Genomic DNA, 24,775 nt, shown 5'->3' on the forward strand with positions numbered 1-24,775 from the left:
GGGTCCCATGAGCAGCCCGTCCTTTTGTCTTTCCTCGGGTTACGTGTAGATACATGTCTGGACTTTGTTTCATTAGGCCAGTTCATGCATGAGCCAAAGATACGTATCTTCAACGAGCGACCAGGAAAGGACCCCAAGAAGCCAGAGGCAAGCATGGAAGTGAAAGGACAAAAGCTGGTTGTCACCAGGTAAGCATGGGACGCATACGATGGGAACCAAAAGGGCTCCTGTTAGGACTGGACTCAACGGCAAAGCGGAAGAGCAGGGAGAGATGTTTCATGGCAAACGAAACAGTTCACCAGGAAAAGACACACGAGTGACGTCTGTTTAAGGAGACTGCACGTGGTCCATCTGAAGCGCAGTGAGGGGGTACGAGTACCGTACCATGAGATGCCAAGATTAACCTACTTTCCGCTCCTGCGTGCATTAGAAGCCCTGTGGCCACAAGCTGGGTACCTGAGGTGGCATCGCCCTTAAGCAGAACGCTCTCCCAGCCGGGGACGGTGAGAGGCACCTGCAGAGTCATTCTGCAGGTAGTTTGTGAGCTGAGCCCTGACACACTGGAGTTCTATTTCTACCTTTGTTTCCATATGACAGTTAATTTGCACGCTTTACCTGGCTGGAAAAGCCCTTATTGGTCATTCTCTACAAAGGTTATTTGAATTATCTAAGGACACACTGCTTGTTCCCTGTCCTTCTAAACCAAGCGCCGGGCTCTGGTGTTTTGTACGACTTGGAAAAGGGGGATGGGTGGGGCGGGCAGATACCGTGATCCAAGGGGGTGCAAAACCCAGCCAAGGGCAGTGTGCCTCCTTTCCGGGTGCGCAGGCTGGCCGCGCGCTGGCCCGGCCCTGACCACGCACTCCGTTTCCGTTTCAGAGGGCTGCAGAAAGACTACCGAACTGACAGGGTGTTTGGGACGGAAGTTCCTTGTTGGTTTGTGCACAACAGTGGGAAAGGCTTCATCGATGGACATTACAAGGATTACTTTGTGCCTCAGCTCTACAGCTTTCTCCAATGGCCTTAAAAGTTGACAGTTTGGGAAATTATATATACATTTTCCCCCCTGCCACTTTTGGAGTCATTCTTGAGTTTGAATCATCAAAAAGTAACCAGATATTGTGCTGGCTTATAAAACCTGTTAACATGTCTGAAGAAAATAAATACTTTTGCAAAGAAGTTTTAGGATTCTGCTGTGTTTTCAGATGCTAGGGTGTTAGTCAAGTTCGCGCAGAGGAAAGCTGCTTTGGCCAGTCAAGCTGCCATCCAGATGGAGTCCTAGGTTTTGGCATTTGACATAATTGTAGAAATACTAAATATATGTGATTACTTGTAATCTAAAGATAACCTCAGTGCTGAAGAGGTAAACAGCATTGTCTTTTAGTTTCATTCTTCTATAAAAATTGAGCACCTATGATTCAAAAAATAATTCTGTATCTTTTCCATTCCTATTTCAAAAATACTAATCTTAAAAAGTCATAGTCAACACAAACTTCAAAAGTTGGTTCTTATAATTGTTACTTCATAAAAATTTTGACTTTAAAACTGCTACCTACAGCTACATAAGTTCTTTTCTTGTATTTTATATGTGCTCAGTAGTTTGAAAAATAAAGATGAAAATCTTATGGCAGAATTTTGAGCAAGAATCCTATCAAAAGAAGCCAGATTTGAAATCAAATCCATGTTATTCAAAGTATCAGAACTGTTATAAATAGTTATTGTTTTAAAATTTATTGCCTGCAAAAATAATCTTATTAACACTGTTTACATGTCCCTCTTGAAACCAGAAAAATGCCTTCTCTATATAATTAAGTTTGAATTGCAAGTGATAATCAATTTTGAATTTCAAATAAAGAAACCAAATTAGTGGGAATTATTGGAAAGGAAGGATCTATTCCACTGTCTACCTCTTGATTAGTTTCTGAAAATATTATGTTGTTCTCAGCGATGAAGGATAACTTGACAATTTATTTGTTGAAGCACATTGTAACCCACTGGTAACTGACCAATATGTAATTTTTTTAACAGCTGGGGTATTATAGGGCGGGTATCTGTCAACTATATTCATCTTTAGGACTTAAGTGGCCTATCTTCAAAACTCTTCCTGTCAATCTAAACAGTTTCCATTAAACCAATTAGATGTGTCTTATTGTTAGAACTGTCAGGAAAACAAGAGCTTAAGTTTGAGGAAAACCAGAGTCTTGGCTCAGATCGTACCTCTGTCATCAGTTTGTTTGTCTTTCTAAATTACTGAAAATTAATCAAGGGTTCTTAGAGTTGGAAAATTGGCAATCCAAAGAAACAAGTAATAAAAGGGAACTAAAGAGTATCTCGATGTGTACTAAAAGTGAATTATAAATCAGTAGTTTTTGCACCTACTGGTATGAGGTCTTTTGCAAATCATTCTACATGCTTTAAAGGACCACTTGATACCCTAAAAAGGGGGATCTTCTCTTGTGCTTTATCCCAATCGAAAGAGACGTATGTGACTCCGAAGCCCTGGCGAGCGCAAAGTAAGAACTACCTGGCTGCCTAGATACATAAAAGGACTTATATGATGTAACAATTTAGTACTGTTCTCCTTTTCTTAATGCCTTTTCACACTGGCAAAGTCTATGTTGGTCACTTTTTCTGAAATATCCATGTAAAAGAAAGACGAATCGATGACGGCTCCTTTTCCTGGCGTAATGATTCAGTTTCCAGTTAACATTTCTGGGGTCACTTCTTTCAACCTAACGACTAACTTACAATCAACGCTGAGCCTCATTCTAATCTCGTGATTCCATTTTGCCAAAGTTGGAACTGAGGCATCAGCTACTGGTCTCTCACTGGGGTGCAGCAAGATCAGGGCGGGTTTTTAAGTGGCTACTTCCGATCAGCAAAAATTTCTCTTTATCGGCCAGTCAGTTCATTTGAATGTTAATTCATTGAACATCGGCAGTCCCCTCCCAACACCCATCTTACGTCTGCCTCTGCTGTTCCCTCTTCCATCTCTAGCAGCTACTGCAATGGCTTACTGACTGGAGGTACTCAGTAAATGTCTGTTAAACAGACTTACTTAAACACATCAATAAAAACTGACAGGCAGTTAGAATCCACAAACGGACAATAAGCACACGAGGGAATGGGGTCCAGTGGCACTCCCAATGAGGAAAACTCAAGGAATTTGGTTTCCCAGGGCATTAATGCCAATAACTTGACACAATCACAAGCCAAGTTGGTGAAAAACAATAGCTTTCCAGAAACTAAGAAGCTACAGACAGGGAGAAAATATTTACAAAAGACATACCTAATGTAAGACCGTCATCCAAAATATACAAAGAACTCTTAGAATTCAACAGTAAGGAAGTGAATGACCCAATGTAAACATAGACAAAAGACCTGAATAGACACCTCCCCAAAGCAGGTGCACAGATGGCAAATAAGCATATGGAAAGATGCTAGCAGCCTGTGTCAGCAGACTGCAAATTAAAACGAGATACTGCTATGTACCTCCAAGAACGGCCAAGATCAAGACACCACCAAATGCTGGTGAGGATGCGGAGCAACAGGGAGTCTCGTTCACTGCTGGTGGGGATACAAAATGGTGCAGCCACTTTGGAAGGAAGACACTCTTACCACTCAATCCAGCAATCATGCCCCTTGGCATTTACCCAAATGCATTGCAAACATGTTTAGACACAAATCTGCACATGGATGTTTATGGCAGCTTTATTCATAGTTGATGAAGCCTGGAAGCAACCAAGATGTCCTTCAAGAGGTGAACGGAGAAATAAACAGGTATACCTAGCTACTGTGATGTTACTCAGTACTTGCAAGAAATGAGCCATCAAGCCATGAGAGGACACGTGGAGGAAACATAAGTGTATGTAATTAAGCCAGTCTGAAAAGGCAACACGCTGGGTGAGTCCGACTGTAAGACATCCCTGAGGAGGCACAACCACGTAGACAGGAAAAAGACCCGTGGTTGCTAGAGGCCAGGGACAGGGTGGGGGGCGAGTAGATGGATTCAGACTGATGAAACTACTTTGTGTAACGGTGAATACATTTCATCATAAATTTGTCCAAACCCACAGAATGTTCAGCATCAAGAGTGAACTCTAAGGTGAACTGTGGACTTCGGCTGATAATGACGTGTCAACAAAGGTTCATCAAATGTAACAAATGTGTGGGATGTTGACAGTGGGGGAAACTATCATTCAACTTCACTACCACTGATGAAAATGTAAGTTCAGAGTATATGAAGGATTTCCTCTAACTGTATGATTCTTAATCATCTTATATAAGAACACTTTACCATAATGTTCTTTTAATGAAGATTTAAAAAATCATCAAGGAAATATTACAAAGGAAACAAAAACAACAAGGGCAAAATTACAGAATTTTGATACTGCGTGAGACATAGATTTTTCTATAAGTTTAGCTAAACAACTATACAGTAATATTTAAATAAATCCATCTATTTTATACAAAAGAAACACCCTAACACAGTAGAGCCTTGTAATGCCTCGGAAAACACCAATTTGATGCTTTAAGATTTTAATGTGTTGTTAACAAATTTTCAAACTCAGGCAAGTTTAGAAATGTCTTCATATTGAATTCCTTCAACTCTGCGTCCTTTTAAAGGTCCCTACAAATTAAAATATTGAAGAAAAGGTTAAAAAACACACACATACTTCCAAGACAAGAAAGGACGTACACTTTTGGATACAAATTTGCCTTTTCCACATCCCTGAAACACCTCAAAGCAGCTAACAACAGTCCTACACGTCTGTGGATCTAAATAGTTTTCTATGCTGTCTTCATCAAGAACTGGCCGTATTTTCTTCAATGACACGTGACACGTGTGAAATTCTAGCTTCCGGGGGCAGAGAACTGCTAGCCGGTCAGTCGCTTCTCTGCTTCCTGGATAAAGCTAACTTCCTGGCTCTCCCGGTGGGAGTGGCTGTAGGATGGAGCTCTGGTCCACGGAAGGGAGCAAAGGGCTGGGTGCCACCTGCAGGCCCACCCGAAGCACAGGGACATGGGCGCTGTCAAAGCCGCTGGTTCAAGGTGGTGGAGCCACAGTTGGAAGGACCCTGGACTCCCACACCACCACTTAGAAAGAAGCCCTTCCCTCACTGAGAAGGCCCATGTGGACTTTAAGACAAGACGTTAACTTTGTGCTGTCCTCGACTGGGGCTTTCTTTTTCTTCAGGGCCATTGTTTTAAGCAATACAGATCCTCGCCCTCAGACGTGTTTGTCTAGTTTAGCTGTGACAGGCTGGTCTTATTACAGAAAATGAGTCTGACCTGAAATATATATATATATATTTTAAAAAAAATTTTTTGGTCTTTTTTCTTGAGGGGGTAGTTAGGTTTATCCACTTAGTTATTTTTAGAGGAGCTACTGGGGGTTAAACCCAGGACCTCGTGCATGCTAAGCACGTGCTCTACCACTTGAGCTATAAACTTCCCCCAGAAATATCTTTTCTTTACCCCTTCATTTCCAACAAAAAGGGCAAGGGGAATACTGGGTGAATGGAAGAAGACGCCTGTCATAAAAGCAGATACAGCCTGGGAGCACAGAGGCTAAGAACATGGGCATGGGACCCAGACTGCCCAGGTTCAAATCCCTCCCCCAGCAGGTGGCTCAAGCCCTCGGTGCCCCGTTATCCCAGCAGGGAACACTGACAGTGCCTACCCGGCGGGCCTGCTGGGACACATGCGTGAGTGAGCACACAGATGCTCAGAACGACACCCGAAGCAGGACGTGGACGTGAGCACAGTGGTTCTCAACGCTTCATGTCAGAGCTTTTGGCTAAAATTTGAAAAGCTGGTTCCCTCCCTTGTGAAATATAAAAAGATGATGATGACTCTAACCCCGGACTGAGATGTTAACATTTTTTACTGAGAATCACACCCTCCTTTACAAAATGCTTTAAAAAACCTCTTTCTTTTAATATACAACAACAATTACATATAAAGGAAGCGAGTTCCCAGATAAAGTGTGACCAGGTTGACTCTTTCATTATCAAGTTTAAAGGCTGAAGGTCAATTGCACCTTTATGATAAGAATGCCAAGCAGAGGATTCAGAAGGGAGCCAGACATTTGGGTTAACTGGGCAAATACCTACCCAGCTGAGGTTGGTTTTGAACAATTTGTGAGCTACTTTAAAAATCTACTTAATAAATGTGTAAATTTCAAGTATTATAATACTGATACTAAAATTTAAGATGCCAGAAATGATAAAAATAGAAAAAAATCACTTGAAGGTTAATGTTTTTCAGGGCATTGACTTGGAGAAAACATGGGGACATAGGAGACAGACTGACTGATATACACAAACACAGATTTTTTTTTTTTAATGGAGGCAGGCTGCAAAAGAAAAAGAAAAAAAATTTAAAAATTAGCACATGGGTTTCCTCTCCCAAAAGTCCACACTGCTTGGCAATCAACCCGAAAGGCTTTCGTGCGGACCCCCTGTGAGGTTCTGTGTCAGCACAGCACTGTGGCAGTGAGAGCGCGAGGGAGAAGGTGGGACTGGGGGTTTATGGGGAGTCAGGGGAGAATCAGCGCCCGAAATCACACAGACTGTGACGCAAAGGCATGGATGGAACCTAGACTATGCTGCTTCCCTTAGAGTAAAGCATGAAGCGGGATCTAAGTTGGATATTATCATGAAATTAAAAAGTGGAGAAGGTTCAAGCTGCCAGGGAAATAGAAAGCTTCCATGATCTAATGCTGATTAAATCAGAGAAAAACTGATTTTAAAAAACGTTGTTCATTTAGTCAGATTAATAAATTCCTCAGTGACAAGTGGCATTCCCTGTTCCTTTTTTCCCCCCGAGTCTGTGTTAGTTGGTGATTAGGTTAGTATTTTCAGGGATGGGAAAAAAATGCTTTATTTACTTAAATGGGATTTCTCTCAAATAAGGACCTAAACGATTTTTCTAGAAAGCCCTTCTGAGGTACATGTTCCCTGGCCAGCTCACAGACGGGCTTGGGGACCTGTGAGCTCCTTAAAGAGAACACAGCAAAGCGGGCAGTTCATGTGCGAGTTCTTGGAGAGAGCCCACAGCTTTCATCAGCTCTTCAGGAAGTCTCCTGTTCCCCTAAACATCAAAACTTACTGTAGCGGAGGGAAAAACCCCACGTTTAGAGAGACAGACACACAGTGCAGTAGTTCAGGGGTCTAAAAAGAATCAGGCAGTTAGGAGACACGTGTTTCAGACCCTCCTTCTGAAGACAGCTTAGGCCTCACGCATCCTCACGCGCAGACCTGTCAGTGAGCTGTCAGCTCTAGATCAGTAAGCAATTTTACCTAATCATTAGAGCTCTTTAAATTAACTACTTCATTGATCTCTCCTACCTTACATCCTTTATGAAAAAAGGACATTAAAAAAACTGCTGACCTCTGTGGCTTCTCCCTGATCAGCTGTGACCATACATTCCCCGCTGATCACACTACGGCAGACTGAGCTCCACGTTAGACGTGAGGGGGAAACTGGGAAGTGAAATTATCCCTATCATATACACTTTTATGAAACAGAAAGGCTGGGGAAAAAACAGACCAAAATGTGAATGGAGGTTATCATTCGCCTGGGGGATTATGGATTAATTAAAAGATTATTTAAACTGTAGTTTTCAGCTTTTTTATACAAGAACATTGCTACAGGCTGAATGCCTGAGTTCCTCCCCAAATTCGTCCAATGTATCCACAAAGTGATGGCGTCAGGGTGGGGCCTTGGAGCGGTACGAGGTCATGAGGCAGGGCCCTCGGGAAGGGGATTAGTGCCCTTAAGGGGGAGCCCAGGGTGTTCCTTTGCCCCTTCAACCACGTGGGGACCCCTGAACCAGGAACGAGGACCTGCGTAGACACCAAATCCGCCTGTGCTTGATCTTGGACTTCAAGCTCCAGGAACGTGAGGGATAAAGTTCTGCTGTTTACAAGCTCCCTCCACCCTTCGGTTTTGCTGCAGCAGCCTGAACAGATGAAGACAATGTGCGGCATTTCTTTTGTAATCAGAAAATAAAACGCTCCAGCGATGTCAGTTATTAGAGGAAATAAGCTTATAGACTTCCGAGTAGGAGGGAGGGCAAACAGAAAACCCAAACTCTAAAATAAAACACCAATCCAGTGAAAGAAACACATGGCACATTTTAAAAGCACTCTGACATTTCTGTCTTTGTGTAAATACACTTACAGTTTCAATGACTATAGTAGCTGAAAACGTCTTTTCATTGATGGATTCTAGGGTGCCTTCATTGCCTCTGTAGCCTCCATTCAAAACAAGAATTCTTTTCCCTACAACAGAAAACAGTTAACACTTAATACAAAGAAAATGTCCAGTTTCATCTGCTTTCTTATCTACATCTTACAGTCAAATGCAGTTACACTGAATCAACGTAATGGAAAACAAAACCCTTCTCTTAGAAGTTCCTTTTTTACAATTTTTTTTGGGCGGAGCGGTAATTAGGTTTATTTATTTTTTAATGGAGGTACTGGGGATGGAACCCAGGACCTCACACATGCTAAGCACACACTCTACACTGAGCTCTATCCCCACCCCACCTCAAGAAGTTCTTAGTCATTTAATATTTGTAAGATTCTGAAGTATAGCTTGTAGTTACTTTGATTACTATGGCAGTACGAGACTCATTTTTCCCGCTTGTTTGTCAAAGGGATGTTTTAAATCTTAGACTGCAAGGTGCGGACGGTTCTTGGAGGTTGTGTCCCAGAGCCCAGACATAATCAGAACAACTTCAGCTTACTTTCATTTCTCTCTTTGTAAAATCCTAAGACGGTTGGCAGTTTCATAAAAATGTAAACATCACGCTTACCATCTGATTGAGTCATTCTATTTCTAAGAATTGTCCCAACAGAAACCATCTATCCATACAAAGACCTGGACGTGAATATTCTTAGCATCTTCATTTGTAACAGCCAGAAGCTGCTACACAACCCCAGTGTCCATAGGCAGGTGACTGGGTAAGGACACTGTGGTGCGTCCACAGAGTAAAAATACTCAGGAATAAAAAGGAATGAATTACAGATGCACATGACAACGTGGATGAATCCAAAATAATATACTTAGCGAAAGAAATCAGATAGAAACTTAGGACACAAGTACGACTTACTTATAGAAATTCTAGAAACATGGGAGCTAATCTACGGTGACAGAAAGCAGACTGGTGGCTGCCTGCGGGACGTGGAGGAAGGAACGGAGTGGGGAACGAAGGATCATAAAGGGAACTGAGGACATTTTGGGGGTGATGGGTTCTTTCACTAACGGACTGCAGGGACGGCTTTCACGGCATTATGCGCGTGCTGAAACATCAAATTAACATAATTTATACAGACGCAGTGTATGTCAAGGACACCTCATTATAGCTGGAAAAAAGCCCACAATTTCTAATCCATAAAGTGAATTTTATTTTAGGGAGAAAGAACACGGGATCTGATACACAGAAGTTTTAGAGACTTAACATTCTCGCTGTGCCAGCAGTGCAACTGCACGAAGGGTTCCGGTCAGAGGCAAACCCCCAACCCCGGCAGCACTCACACTATGCGTGTGGAAGCACCCAGCTGGAGGACAATTAAGGAAAAGGAAAAGCAAAATAATACTGGTTTTTACTTTACCATCTCAAGTAGCTAAACAAATGTATTAGTAGTAATCCTAATATGACGGACTTTATCCAGGTATGTCTGTGATTTGCTTCTGGAGGAAATAAAAAGCAAACATTCTAGGAAGGGAAAATTTATTCATGTCACAAAAACAGCTTTCTCAGAGGACTGGTAAACTACCACGTTGCCAAGTCAAACAGGGATTGGTCATGCTGGCAAGGATATATTTCTAAAAATACCTCGTATCTATAACCACCAAGCAATGTCAATAGCTATGGTTTTAAGAACAGAGTCACTTATTTCGATGGGACACACATTAAAAGGTCTGCAGAAAGGTTTACCTGGTGCTGGAATTACTGTTTCTAAGTGAGTCTGGTCGAGCTTCAGCTTGTCTCCAGAGTCAATCATCTTTACAACAGCTGTGTATCTGTCAATTACTTCCTATCATGTAAAACCAACACTTTTATAATAGAAGAGAGATGCGAACACAAATCCCAAAGGGCAGAAATAAATAAATGAAAAACAGATGCAATTCTAACCAAAAGGTAAAAGTAACTCATTTCAGAGCAACTCCTCAAAGTTCCCTTCCTAGAGGCCGTGGGCGAGTGCTCAGTCTGTGGTTCCTGAAGAACTCAATTCAAAGCTAGGGTATTCATCTGGGGAGAAAAGACTGATGATCTCAGAAAAAAGACTTTAAGAAATACAGTGAGAGGGACAGCTCTGCCTCATTTCAAGTCCAGCAGAAGGGCAAGTTACACACGCACAAGGCTGGGTGCTAGCGTGAAACCATCTTTAGGAAAAGCAAAAGAAAGGAAAGGAGCAGAGTGTCGATTTTTAAATTTTAAAACCCTCAAGTGGTCTAATGACAGTCTTTTGGGCAAAACATAAGGAAGTCCTCCTTGGAAGCGGGGGCATAATTACACTGTCCACCATTAACAAAGAGAACGCATCTCACTGGCTAGCAAGGCGTACACGCTGAGTGTTCTAGGAGGCGGCACTGGGTTTTAGATACACTATTAGCTCCAGTAAGAAAGCAGACCAAGGCCAAGTATAAACTCTGACTAGAAATGAAATATTTCTCCGACAGTTGTGAATTCGGCCTTCCTTTTATGGAATCCTCAAGAACCTCAGACACACTGTTTCTGCACTGGGACTTGATTTTTAAGGAATATCAAAATGACGTTCCTTAGCCACCCGCCAGCTCCTTCCCCAGTTCCATCCGTAACTTCATGCCCTTACCTTCACAATGCCCTTTTTCTTATGATATTTCTCTCCAAGTTTTTTGGTTATAATTTTCACTACAATTTCCTAGGAAATAAGAAAAAAATAAAGACGGAAGGAAAGACATAAATTATCTTTCCCCTTTTAATCCTTCATTTTAAACCATTTTCACCAAAAATCATACTAAAACATTCGCTGCTTTGCTAAATAAGACATTTCGGATTCGTAAGCCTTCCCAACAATGACAAAACATTTCCTCAGTAATCTCCCATTCCTTCTTTCTGTTTTTATTCAACATGGTTACCAAGGGGAAAAAATTCATATGTTGTGGCTGATTTCCACACAGAAGGTTTCCTGGAATCTAGGAAACTTTTATCCTCCAATCTCAGCTTTATTAATCCAGGGCTTTCAGAGATAGCGTCCTTCTTTCTCTGCATTCAAGGAGTGAAAAGCGTCAAGGATACTCTATTATGTTGGTGTTCACCACTGATGAACACGCAGAAGGCAAGAGCCTTGCTGGGAATTGCAAGAAAATGGAGGCTTTGAGCTAAGGAAGGCCGACACTTCCCACAACGTTTTCTCTCCTGATGTTGCTCTGAATCTCCGACACAGGCAGGACTCCTCCAGATGAGCTCCTGCTGACAGTACAGTTCTTCCGAGCATCTCATTCTCAAATGGAAGAGAGACCTGAGCTGACTGTGTATGAGTGCACTCTGAGTTTGCTTCTCTGCTGCTATTTTCCTGATTTGAATTAGCTGTTGAATGGTTGACGATGACAATTAAATCACCTGACAATGTCATAGTCACCACAAGGATCCTGCACTTGCTACACTAAGCAGATACAACAGAGGTACTAGACGGACTTCAATAAACCAGGATAAAAATTACGTTAGCAAACATTTAGTAAGGACTTTGCAGGGGAGGATATCTAACAGCAGAATAACATGTTTAAGAGTAGCCTTGTGATCAAACAGCTCCTTTAAGAATAACTAAGACACCCTGCAGGCTTTCTGAAAACTTCACACTTCAGTAAGTTCGAAACAGAGCAGCAATAAATAATAACTTTTAAAAATATTTAAATGTTTAAAATTATTATGAAATTGTTATCTTACAAAAATAAGCAATGAAGTGAAATAAATCAGGCAAAGAAAGACAAATACTATATGACATCACTTATATGTGGAATCTAAAAAATACAACAAACTAGTGAATAAAACAAAAAAGAAGCAGATTCACAGATACAGGGAACAAACTAGCAGTTACCAGTGGGGAGAGGGAACGGGGAGGGGCAATAAAGAGTTTGGGGAAAAAAGTTATTATGAGATTACCTGAAATTATGTGTGAAACTTTTGAAAATTGGAAAGCACTGTAGAATTTAAAGAATCTTTCATTTGATAAATTTTTTTTAAAGTTTAGAAAATTAGATTAAGAAAAAAATTTTTAAAAAAAGCAATAATAAACAATCAATAAAATACAAAGCTTTCCTTGAATTTGGATAATTAAAACCTTTTTTTTCAACAAAGTACCTGACTAGGTATTCTTACTGAAAATAATTCCAGGCTTAAATTCAAGTTATCTACGAGCAAATTCAGCATTAAACTCAAGGAACGTTACCGGTCCATGAAATTGATGTAACCCTCCAATACGGGTACAACCAATACTTATAGAGGCATTAAAGTTATAAAGCTATCTGTAGAATTTACATATATTTAAGAAATTCAGTCATTTATACCAAATGCTATTTAAATCATTCACTTAAAAGCACATTTAGAACCTAAGCAGCCTCGTCGGAATACGTACGGGCTGGAGCCAGTGGTCTGTTCGGGCAGTTCTCTTCTTCTCCTCTTCAATCTGGGGAACACGTAAGACGTTCACAAAATTACCTCTTTATAATCCTAAATTTATTTCAAATAACATTCTACTCAGCAAAAGAACACCCTAAAACACACCTCGCAGAAGATCGACACAATTTGCAAGTGCTGATAAACATAAATCAACATCTTTTGCAATTAGTTTTTGATTGGAAAAAAAGGAACTTGGATTTAAGAAAATACGTGAAAGGCAAGTCAACCGGCCAGGAAAGTAAGTGCAGTCAGCCTCCCTCTGGTCACTGCCGCGAGGCCACCTGCCAGCGTCACCGGCCCGACCCCTGCTCGCTCCCCTGCGGCTGTCATGGGCTGGAAAACAGGCAGCGTTCTCGGGGGGGGGGGGGGGGGGGGGGGTAAAAACTTAACTCTTCTGGACCAACTGAGCACACAAACTGGGCCTGCAGTTTGCCTGCAAAGAGCTTCCCTGTTTGATAAGGGTAATAAAGCCTGTGAATGGAGGGGAAGAAAAACACAGCCAAGAGAGATGAAAATAAAAGGGCGACCAAAAGGGAAACGCGCTGATGGCCGGTCTGGTCGTATCTCACGCCTCTATCTTCCTCAACTGCTTAAAGTTAGCTTGAAGGGCCAACTTTGAAAGGGGCTGGACAAGGTAATTCTCTGGTTGATTCAAAACATCACTTTAGTCCCTCCAACTTTCCAATGTGAACAAAGAATCTTCTAAGTCTGGCATGTATTATATTCCGAGGAGGCAGACCTGGATTTCCATTTCACTTTGAGTTAAATCACAACGGCCTACAAGACCCTATGGTGCCGCCCCCACTTCTCTCCCCAGCTCCCAGTGCTGCCTCTCTGGTGCTCACCGTGCTCCGGCCACGGGGGCCTCTCCTCGGGAGGCTTCAACTAGAGCTCTCCTCCGCCCTGGCACCTTCTCACAAGCGATCTCCCCACTCCCTGCCCTCAGACCCAGCTCCTTAGCACTTAGCATTTTGTAATTACTCAGCCACTGGTCCACTTGGCCTCGGAATGTCCCCCTTGCTAGACTAAAAGCTCCGTGACACGCAGGGACAGTGTTTTCCTCCCTACTCTACAGACGTGGGACCTCGCACGACGCCCAGCATGGAAGGGCAGCTCAGTGATCACTGAGTGCTGGAGTGACCACATCCCACAGTTTAGTACACACGTCGTTATGCTTGAAGCTTTTCTGACTGCCCTGCACCATGTGAGGACTGTGACAGGGAAGACCGAACAGTCGCCTCCTGTCCCTTCACAGATGAAGAGACGGGATGAGGAGACTAGAGGGAATGACAGCACAGGGCATCCATTTATCCTTTCTCTTCATCTTGTCTACTTATTTCATAACCGTTTTGATGCAGGAAGGCTCAGTGTTGGAAGGGAGGGAGGAGTACTTAGGAATATATTAAGAACCTTCCACAGAGCTACTCTAGAATTTCAGGTGAATTTAGAGCAAAAGGATCGCCCTAGGTTTTTAATGACTCATCATACAAACTTGGCCAGTGGGTTAAACCAAATAAAAACGTGTCGGAGCTTTCCCTCCCCGGCTGGGAGGTGGTAAGTGGAAGTCAGAGGCGCTCAGAGAGCCCAGGTTGGTGGGGGTTCTGAGGGGGATGCCAATTTCACGGAGCCACCGGTGGGCAACAGAGTTTTCATTTCTGGCTTCAGTTCCCACCGCAGTCCCCCTAAATGAACTCTACCGACCATAACGTCAGGGAGAGCTTCGAAGGCAGCACCTGAGACAGGAAAATAACCCTATTTAGGGAGGTTCCACCCCTATTCAGATGGGAGCACCCAGGCTCTTCCCCTAATCTAGCACGAACACATTCATCTCACAAGTGGTGAAACCAAGTTCCCTTGGCTTGAAGCGCGTCATTCCCCTGCCAGCTGGGGCTGAGGGGCAGTTCATGAAGTGTACCTCCATGATCTCGTCCAGCGCTGATTTCTTCTTCTTCTTCTCCTTTGACTGAGCTGAGCTCTGGGAAGACTCCTTTCGCTTCACTGATGCTGCATTTCCTATTGTCTTCAGGGCACTTGGTCCCAAAGAACTGACGGGAAGAAGAATCATGCTGTTCACAAAAACAGTGCAAAGACGTGGGCTTTCTAACAGGGGACTCTATTCAATAACTTGTAAGAGCTTATAATGAAAAAGACTATGAAAAGGAATACACACACACACACACATAACTGAATCACTATGCTGTACACCAGAAATTAACACAACATTGTAAACCGACTATACTTCAACAAAAAGAATTTTAAAAAAGACGTAGGCTTTCTAATGTGCAAAAAGAGCAACACAGAAGAAATCTGCTCTGTGGTTAACCTACAGCAGATTAGTCAAAACAATGGAAGACGCGTCTGCCACTTACAGGCCTGGGAGCACCACGAGAACACGTGACCCTCCCTGCCCCTCAGCCCTGCAGTCAGTGCCAGGGCACCAGCGCGGCAGAGTGATGACAGCTCCAGGGCTAGGGCCACCAAGGTTTGATCCTATTTCTGCCGGGACCTTGAGCAGTTAACTTTTCCCGGGCTCAGCTCTTCATCTACAAATGGGGTTAACAGTGTGATCCAACTCCAGCTCGACTGCAAGGATTAAGGAAGATGTTTGTAAACTGGCTGGTGGACGTCCAGCACGTTGCTGTCAGTTCTATTTTTTTAAAGTGAAGATCTCAAAATTCAAATAAAATTTTTTTATTGCTCCCAACTGCCTAGAGTCGATGGTGTACATTCTAAATATTTTATGGCTAATAGAAAATTGTCACCGCTGGCCCCAGTGTGCCGTCCTGGATTTATAATGTGCACCTGTCATTCTGAACAACTGGCTACTGACTGAGCCACGTCCTATGCTCCAAGCCTTTGCAAATTTGCACATGCCCCTTTTATACCTAAAATAGTCTCTCCTTTTATCTCTACTTGTCGAAATTCTTTAAGATCTATTCTTCATGACGCTTCCTGGATCTTGTCAATTTCTGAGTGACCACAGCACTTTGGGGCAAGCACCCCACTCCGCCCTGTATATGACCATTTGTATATGCGCCTCCTCTCTCACAGGAGGGGGAGACCAGACATATATGTATATACTTTCCCTGTAAAGTAGCAGTAACTATCTTGTGACGCAGATAAAACAGATGCTCCATTAATTTGCTGACTAACTGAATCCTACCAGTCCCATTATTTAATCTGTCATACTGATAAAATATGAAACAAAGAATACACATTTGCACAAAGTTAACATGGAGTTAAACATGAAAAAAAGTGTGATTAATAGAAAATACAATGGAGTTATTATGTTCCATTATTTGGACTTTTTTCTCAAGGCATTTAAAGGCAGCAAGAGCTTTATTAGCAGCTGAATTACTGCAAGGGCTCCCAGTGCAGCTGGCAGTCAGCCGAAATCTTGGCTTCGTATGTGAGGGTTTGTAGGTCAGGACGCCCCTACTCCGTCTTCAATGAAGCCTTTCTATCTAAGTGTAAGGCTTTACTCTTACCCTTGTGAAATTTCACTTACTGGGTTTTGTCCCATAATTCAATCCTCTGAACATATTTTTAAGTTCTGAAGTTTGTGACAACTGTAAATAATATACATTGGTTGTGAACAGATTCAGTCCAGACACACTCTTCAATGTGCTACTTAAATATTCTTTATATTTAAATGTACTTTGAGCTAGGAATCCACCGAATTTAGCAGTAATTCTGGGTCATATCAACCACAATAAGTCTCTGCAAACAGGCTCTGATAACCCTAGCAGAGGGGAAGCTACGATTTAACTGGCGATTTGGGGGCCTAGCAATTGCTTCCTCCTTACATGTTCACAAACTACCTCTTTTCTATCGTAATCAGTAATACCAGCTTGCTACTATTGTTTCTTGGAAGATTTTTCTCCACTTTTGGAAAAAATATTTGCTTACTTTTCTGCTTTCTGAGTCTTCTCACATTCTCCATGATTCCTCAAATCTCATCAACAGTGAGCCATCAAACACACTGATAAATTATTCAGTACTTTGGTATCTGTCTCAGCTTGGAAGCTTTAATTTATTTAAAGCTGTTAGATACTTTTCTTAAAATTAAAATGAATGAAAAACAAACCCAATTAAAAAACAGGCAGTAGACATTTCTCTAAAGAAGATACGTAAATGGCCAAAAGGCACAGGAAAAGATGCTTAACATCACTGATCATCAGAGAAATGCAAATCAAACCCACAATGAAATACTACTTCACATTCATTAGAATGGCCATTATAAAATATATATATATAAAATAGCCAGTGTTGGAGAGAATGTGGAATAACTGGAACCCTCGTGTAATTTTTTTTTCTTATTTGGCTCTTGTGAATAGTGCTGTTTTGAACACTGGTGTACAAATATCCATCCAAGTCCCTGCTTTCATTTCCTTTGAGTATTTACCCAGAAGTGGAATTGTTGGAATGTATGGTAATTATGCATTTAATTTTTTTAAGAACCGATGTACTATTTTCCACAGCAGCGGTACCATGTTACATTCTCACCACCAATTATATGTCCTAAGAAAATAAAACAATCGACCATCAAAGAAGAAACAAACAAAAAAAGGTAAGAGCAACCAGAAACAAATTAATGCACAAGACTGCACCTTTTAAAATGCAGTAATCGACAGACACAAAAATGCTCGAGTTCTAAGACCCCTGTTCCTGGAGCTCACCTTGATTTAGATGTTGCTGCTGAGCTACATGCTCCTTTGTTCAAATTAAATGTAACTGCAAGAGAAGAATTGGTATTTCATATATATTTCAGGAAAACTGTAATAAAACATCAGATAAATACCACAATGCACCCATATAGAAATCCATGGACATCTGAACAAATGAGAGCTGGAATGCTCCTGCCCAGAGACCCTAAAGTCCTGTAAAACAGCCTGGACCAGTGCCCACAGAGCTGGGAAAGACCGTCATACGATGTGGCAGCCGGCCTGGGCTGCTTGCCCACTCCACAGCCCCCTCTCCCCGGGGTTACAGGAATCCAGTTTTGTTTAGATGTCCATACCCCGCACACATGGCCTGGAGGATGCTATGGTCTGAAGGTTTGTGTCCCCGGTGAATTCAAGTGTTGCAAACCCAATGCCCAAGGTGATGGGACCACGGGAGGTGATCAGTAAGGTTCTTTGGTCTCAACCAATCAAAATAACCCCTTTTCCAATGATTATTTTTGAGGTGGACGTGGGATACAGTCTGGCCAAGGACATTCAAAAGGAAGCCTGCAGGTGGGAAGAGTGTCTTCTAGGGGAAGTTCCCTTGTTCACGAGGGACTCCAGAAGAGAGAGACGCTCTCTGTCGTCCTGCGGACAGCGCTGGGTCTCATACGATGGCTGAAAGCGCTGGCAGCCACCTCGTGTCTAGCTGCTGCACAGGATGGCGTCTGGAATGACATTACGTCCAGGACTCTTGGTACAGAAAGACACTTCCTCCAGGTTTATACTGATTTTATTCAGTCTTGTTACTTGTTGCTGAAGGCATCCCATCCAATTCATTATTATCACCTTTTCATTTATTGATGAGAACAGTGCATCCAGACAGCTAACACGTATTTTATTTATTTATGTATGTACGTATGTGTGTTTGAGGGAGGAGGTAATTAGGATTATCTATTTACTTATTTATTTTAATGGCAGTCCTGGGGATTAAACCTAGGACCTCGTGCATGCTAAGCATGAACTCTACCCACCAACCTATCCAGCTATCCCCTCCTCCCCCAGACAGATACCACATCTTGCTCCCAAACTTGGTAGTTTTTTGGCAAAGCCAGTACAAAAGCATCCATATTTTAAAAGGAAGAAAGAAAAGTAAAACTACCTTTTTCTTCATCATTTTCTCTGCTTAATTCTGTAAAAATAGGGGCTTCCTTAAAAAAAAAAAAAAGAGGTTGAAGGTTTGGTTCACAATGCATTTCTTATTAATATTCAGTAGTCCTGAATTATGACTAAACGGTTAAGATACTGACAGATGACACGTGTTGCAGATACTCTCCAGTGGGGAATTATTCTACGGGGGGAAGAAGTAGCTTTTCTGTACCAAACTCCAGAAGTTCACGTACATTTTCACTTCTATTACAGTCTAGGCAGAAAGCAACAACATAAAGCAATAAACTTTAGGACTCTTAGCTAGAGGATTACTTTCAAAAGTAAAACCTTTCTCTCTTGTGGGACGATTTAGTGGTCAGACTAACTCAAAGAACTGCATGTAACATCCACCTCTGCCCCCAGTAGCCTTGGCTTCTTGGTCAATCTCATCGCCTCCCCGAAGGCTTAATCATGTATGTATTTAGAGTTGTGATAAGGATTAAGTGTACAAAGGAGACACTCCACATAGTCCCTGCCACATTAAGTATTTGATAAATGATGTCAATAGCTGTTTCTACTAATAAAAAAAAAAGATGAACTCGAGATCTAGCTAAATTATTTTTTTAGCTAATGCCCTTATAAGATCTCACAAAGGAATACAATGGTGATGCCCACCTGCTCTTTCCCTTCCAGGCCTCTTCGCACTTGTTCTTGGATAAATTTGGCAGTTTTTTCTTCATCATCAAGGTCCTGCTTCTTCTTTTTCTCCAGTTCCAGCTGCCGGCGGATGGTTTCTGGGTCCCTGTCTATATACTGAATATACCAGCCTTTTGGTGTCTCATCCACTTTGCACAAGCCTTAAAAAAAGTAACACACACAGTAATTGTGTATACAATCAAAGCTGAAAGTAAATGTAAGTGTGTTCCACGTCTGCATTAGTTACTCATCCATTCAAATACACTCATTCAAACACACAAATGTATACAGCACATGAATTTTCCATATTTTACAGCTCGTAAAATTTAGATTTTAAACGAAAAATATCTCTCTTTAAACAGAAAAAAATTCTTATTTTGCTTTCCAACTAGCTAGGCTGAGGCAACATATTTAAACAAGGGAAACACATGAAAAAAAGCATTACCTTGCTCAGTAATTATTCAAATGTGTCTAAGTATTTCCCATCCGCAGAGTGCATGATATTCTGCGAAGCAAGAATTACACCCCCAACAAAATGGATAAAGAAACACACTGAATAAGTAATTCTTTGGTACGAAATTTCTTTCTCTTTTCTTTCCCCAAACTTCTTATCTTATTAGAAATGGAAAAAGAGGCAGCAAATTTTTTAGAAAATCACCTTAGAAAGGGATAACAAAAGTTTCCAAAAGTGAAATGAGCGTGTGTGTGTGTGTTGGAGGGGGATGGAAAAGGACAGGTAAGGACCCTCAACCTAATGCGCGGACGCTTCAGTGGTAAATCTTCGTACCGTCAAAGGACCACAGCGGACATTCTTACACAGCCACAGTGCACAAAATCAGTCCTGGAAGACCACGCCTCTCTGTCAGTTTCTAATTGCCCTACACTTCTTATTTTCCACAAACTTACGCAGAAAACATGACAACCCACTCTGCCTGCAACGCAGCGACACAACCACGGTTCAGATCGTGTCTCCTTCTCACCCTCTCTGCCCAGCCACTTGGTGAAGTCTGTCAGCGTCTCCCACTGCGTGGCGTTCATGTGGATGTGCTCCCGGTGGCTGATGTATTCGTTGTAAACGATGTTGTTGTGAACTCTCTTGGTGCCTGAGGACAGATAGGACACTGCTGATCCGGAGCAGATTACGAGATTACAAAGTAGTTGTTATGTGCACAACACTTCAGAGGCTTACCAAAGCGTCTCCTGAGAAGCTCTAGAAAGTCATTTCGGAATTCCCTAATAAAGAAAGCAAGGAAAGCATTAAGGTAATTTCTACAAATACATAGCATCACCTTCCTGAAATGTAAGCCATGGTATGGTTTGAATGCCCAAATGACACATGAAACATCTATGTGAACACCTGTTATGAACCTTTAAAAGCTCAACAAGGGAAGAATCCCGAAAGATTATAGCTTTCAAGAATTAAAAGTTAAAAGTCAGTTTAGAGTTGAAACCTTCTGTCTTGGCAAAGCCAGCACAGCAAAAGTGACCACACAGCTTTGGAGAGCGTCCTTCATGAAGTCTCAGTGCTACTGAATGTGCCACAACCATCCCACTCCAGTGATGGGAACAAAAATGCCCTTCCCACTTGAAGGCGGCAACTTCACGTATCCCTCTGAGCAGGGCACTGTGTCATGTGCAGATAAACATAAGTGAGTAAGACAAAAATCCTGACCGAGGTTACAATCTAGCAGAAACAATCATAACAGAAGCCAAACTGAAAAACAGACATAACAAAAGATCACAGGAAGACCTAAGGAGATGCCCAGAGATGTCTGGAGGTGGTCTTTAGCATGCGCAGTGAAGTATAAATGGGACTTTTACAGGTGAAGAGGGAGAGAAGGCCATTCCCAGCTGGGGCAGAGGTGCGCCTGTGGCATCCTCGCCGAGCCCCGGCAGTGGGCAGGGACACCAGTCTCTACTAGCAGTCAGTGGGTTCTCCACCCCAGGCACTCACAGTGAAAACCAACGCTAGTTTCATCAAGAACTCAGTATTACTAATTGTCTTAAACCTCAGCTTTTGATTACATGTCTTTTTAATACCATCTGTGATGAAATAATCATAAACTACTTCTCCTGCTGTACAATAACTGTCTTAAGGAAAAAGCATTTGTGCTACTGTTTGAGCTGTGAGCCGACTATCTTCTCCACGATGGAACACTGTTTTTACTTGACAGAATGATAGACATATAGAGTTATTCCAAATTAAGTGTGCAGTAGATAATTTCTCAAAAATAAACAAGGTGAGCCTGTCATGTCGAAGAAAACAACTGACGGTATTTGTCACTAATGATAAAAGCTGAGCTTTTAAGTCACAATTTGAATTTCGGTAAACCAGTTGTGCCTGGGAAATAAAGTGATACTTTATTTATTTATACTTTTTGAAATACCTTGAAATGTCAAGCTGAAGAGGTTGGGTTTTATGGAGACAATAAAAAAAGCACTAAATAATTTACCTAGGAATTGACTTGTGAAAATCTGTGATTTAGAAAGATAATCTTGGGGTCAGTACAGCATTGAGAACGATAATTTTCAAAGTCTGGTCCCCAGACCAGCAACATCAGTATCACCTGGTGCCCAGTCGCCGTGATTGTGACATACTTCCCAATACTTACAGACGTTTCTGACAACGTTGATGCTGACATTAATGAATATGATTTATGATTTTGCATAACAGAATGCATCACTGTTCTGACTTTCAGAACACTTGCATAACTTAGGGAACTGATATTTTCCAAATGGCCGGTAGGTGACGTTACAAAATCATGCATGGGTACAAAATGCACTTAAAGTGAAAGATCAAATGGATTTTAATGTCATAGCGCACAAAAAGTTAGCTGATACGGTCTCAGATTCTACATTGCAACTAACCTTTAAGAAATTACCGCGCTACCATGTTTTGATGTAGCATCAAAGAAGAATATCCAAAATTATGTGAAAAGGCTATTAAAATATGCCCCCCACTTCCAACTCCACACCTATGTAAATCCTGAACTTTCTTTATATGTTTCAAGCAAAGCAGCGTTTCAAAACAGAATGAATGCAGAAGCAGATGTGAGAATCTATCTTCTATTAAGTCAGACACTGAAGAGATTTACAAAAATGTAACGCAATATCACATTTTCGAGGGAACATATAGTTATTTTTCATTAAAATATTTATTTTAACATACAGTAGGCTCATTATTGTTATTTTAAATGAATTACTAAATAATTTTTTTTTAAGTTCCCAGATTTAATCCCTAATTTACAAGTACCAATAGATATAACCCACATAAACAAGTCTTTGGGGTCCTTTGATAATTATTAAGAGGATAAACGAATCCTAAGATCAAAAGGTCTAGAACTTTAGAAAGAGACAGACAGAAGCAAGATTAAATATTGATAGCAATAACAGTAAGAATTAACAGCTAATACTGATGAGCACGGGGCACTCTTAAACACTTTAAAAGTACCAACTCACTTAATCTTCATGTAAACCCTATGAGGGAACACAATGCTTGGAAGATACAATACTTACAGATGAGGTGACCAAAGCACAGAAAGACTCAAGTAATTCACCCAAAGTCACACAGCTCCTGAGTGCAGAAGCCTAGGTTTGAAGGATGTAAAGTCAGGCAGTCTGACTCCAGAGCTGTGCTCTTAGCCACAATTGTTTTAGAATGAAAAATAGTTTTTTCCTGTGTTTCAAGTGAAAGGAAGGAAAGACTGAAACATAAGAAATACTTTTTTTTTTAAATTCCATTTCATGATACATTATCAAAAGAAGACAAAAACTGAGCATAAAGATAACATAGCTATCATGTTAATATGTAAGGAATAAACAGAGACTCCAATGTATAAAGCATTGAGCATCTATTAAATGTCCAACTGAATAACGCTTACGAGGTCAGGATGTCTTTGAGTTACTTACTCTGAAAAATAATCCATGAACTGCTGGGGATTTTCTGAAGCCAGCAGTAGTTGTCTCTGATGAGATTCGGACATACAGTGACACTTAAAGCCATTCTACAAAAATGTAAAGGTAGTTGTTAAAGTCTGACTTAGCTCATCGTAATGGGCCCTAAATACAAGTATTTCATTAAACCCTAAAAAGCTGCTCTTGGATGATAAATTGTAAAAAAAAAAAAAAAAAAAAAAGAAGAAAGAAAGAAAAGAAAATAATCATGCCACTGGCTGTAAGCACCCTATCATAAAAAAACAATTTTTTTATGAAGTTGAATTTTGCAACCCTGCTGATCAAAGTCAGAAGATTAAAGAGACAGAAAAAGAGTGCTTTAGGAAACAGAGATTGGTGAGAAAAACTACAGGGCCAGCAACTGAAGAGTGGTATCATTTTTTTTTTACTCAATTTAACAAATTCCTATCAGGCACCTACTTCATACAGAGTTATGCCAGCATCCTGAGGAATATAATGAAGTAAAAACGGGTCATTAGTGAATTTCCATTAAGGAAATTGTTTTCACTCACTTTCCTATACTTTAGCTCATTATGCAAAATACACTGTTGCATAAACCTATTTTAACATACTAAATCTGTATCTTCTTCAGATGACTATAAAAAACAAACACAAGTTTTGACTTTGTATTGATTCTACTTAACCTTTGAACCTGACTCTTCACTAGTAAAAGAAATGAAAAACGTTCCTCTCCTGTTCATCCAGCTCAGTGTACAGCACTGTCTTGTACCGGCACCCAGGCCAGGACCGAGGACAGCATCCACGTTCCACGTTCCATCCATCACTAAGCCTTCTCAGCCTTCCTAATAACCCTTATCCTTTGCCTCTGCTCAGGCGCACTGCAGCTGTCCTCAATTCAACACTCAGTCTTGCTTAGAGCAGCTTCCTAATCTGTAATTATCCACAGACCACTTGCACAACTCCTCCTCATCTGTGTACTACCTGTCCATTCCTCTTACTTAAATGCATCTTAAAAGAAAACTTGGTATCACAAGAAATGAAAAACCAGCACCACCTTCCGTAAATGACAAATAAATCAATAAAATGAAAACAAAATAATGTTATTAAATTCTAGAAATTCAAGTGAGCGGGCGGGCAGGAGGGGATACTCTAGTTCTGACCTTCCTCCCCCTCAGTCTTCCAGTACTGAGACAGAATACAGGGCAGGGGGCTCACAGGGCGGCTCCACCGCCCCCAGGCTGCCCTCCCAGGTAGAGAAGGGCCGTGAACAGACCTGAAGCCAAACAGGCCAGAACCACCGCAACTGTCCTACTCTGAAAACTGGTGATTAGAGGAAGGAAGTAAGCACTTATCCTCTCTTTCCAACAGGAACCACATTTGGAGATGACAAGTGAGGATAACCAAACAGCCCTAATGAATGAGAAAAAGCTCTTTTACAAAAAAACGGCAGCCAATACTGAATGTAAGAAGAGTGAGCCCGGGCTCGCTTACCTCGTCCCGGCACTGCTTCTGGCACATCTGGCAATACCAGCGCAGCTTCTGCAGCCCCTTGGATTTGATCCTGTTGGCGATGGCCTTAGGGGTAAGGAAATCCGACTTCCCCATCGCGACCACCACAGCGCCAACTTCCCACAGCCCAGCGCTCCGCCGACCGGAAGCGGAACTGGGCTGGCGGGGT

The 24,775-nt window shown here is 41.6% G+C and overlaps 2 protein-coding genes across 2 annotated transcripts in view; one reads left to right on the forward strand and one right to left on the reverse strand.

The window, feature by feature from the left end:
• The window catches only part of ITIH2 (inter-alpha-trypsin inhibitor heavy chain 2), a 28,812-nt gene extending 26,657 nt beyond the window's left edge, over positions 1-2,155 (forward strand). Inside the window, exons 20-21 of the mRNA XM_032473843.1 lie at positions 77-188; positions 880-2,155. Coding sequence (XP_032329734.1) covers positions 77-188; positions 880-1,027 — 260 coding nt within the window. The 3' untranslated portion in view covers positions 1,028-2,155. The remainder of the gene's footprint in view (positions 1-76; positions 189-879) is intronic.
• A 1,542-nt stretch (positions 2,156-3,697) lies between these two features.
• On the reverse strand, positions 3,698-24,755 carry KIN (Kin17 DNA and RNA binding protein). Its single transcript, XM_006195603.3, has 13 exons — positions 24,589-24,755; positions 23,092-23,186; positions 20,372-20,415; positions 20,163-20,285; positions 19,162-19,343; positions 18,500-18,548; positions 17,353-17,407; positions 14,589-14,718; positions 12,630-12,680; positions 10,848-10,916; positions 9,950-10,049; positions 8,188-8,288; positions 3,698-4,630 (listed from the first exon to the last, which is right to left on the reverse strand). Exons 1-13 carry the CDS (start codon positions 24,700-24,702, stop codon positions 4,568-4,570), a joined length of 1,176 nt encoding a protein of 391 aa, XP_006195665.1. The 5' UTR covers positions 24,703-24,755; the 3' UTR covers positions 3,698-4,567.
• Between the last annotated feature and the right edge of the window lie 20 nt (positions 24,756-24,775).

This window comes from Camelus ferus, chromosome 35 (genome assembly GCF_009834535.1).
Source record: "Camelus ferus isolate YT-003-E chromosome 35, BCGSAC_Cfer_1.0, whole genome shotgun sequence".
NCBI lineage: Eukaryota > Metazoa > Chordata > Mammalia > Artiodactyla > Camelidae > Camelus > Camelus ferus.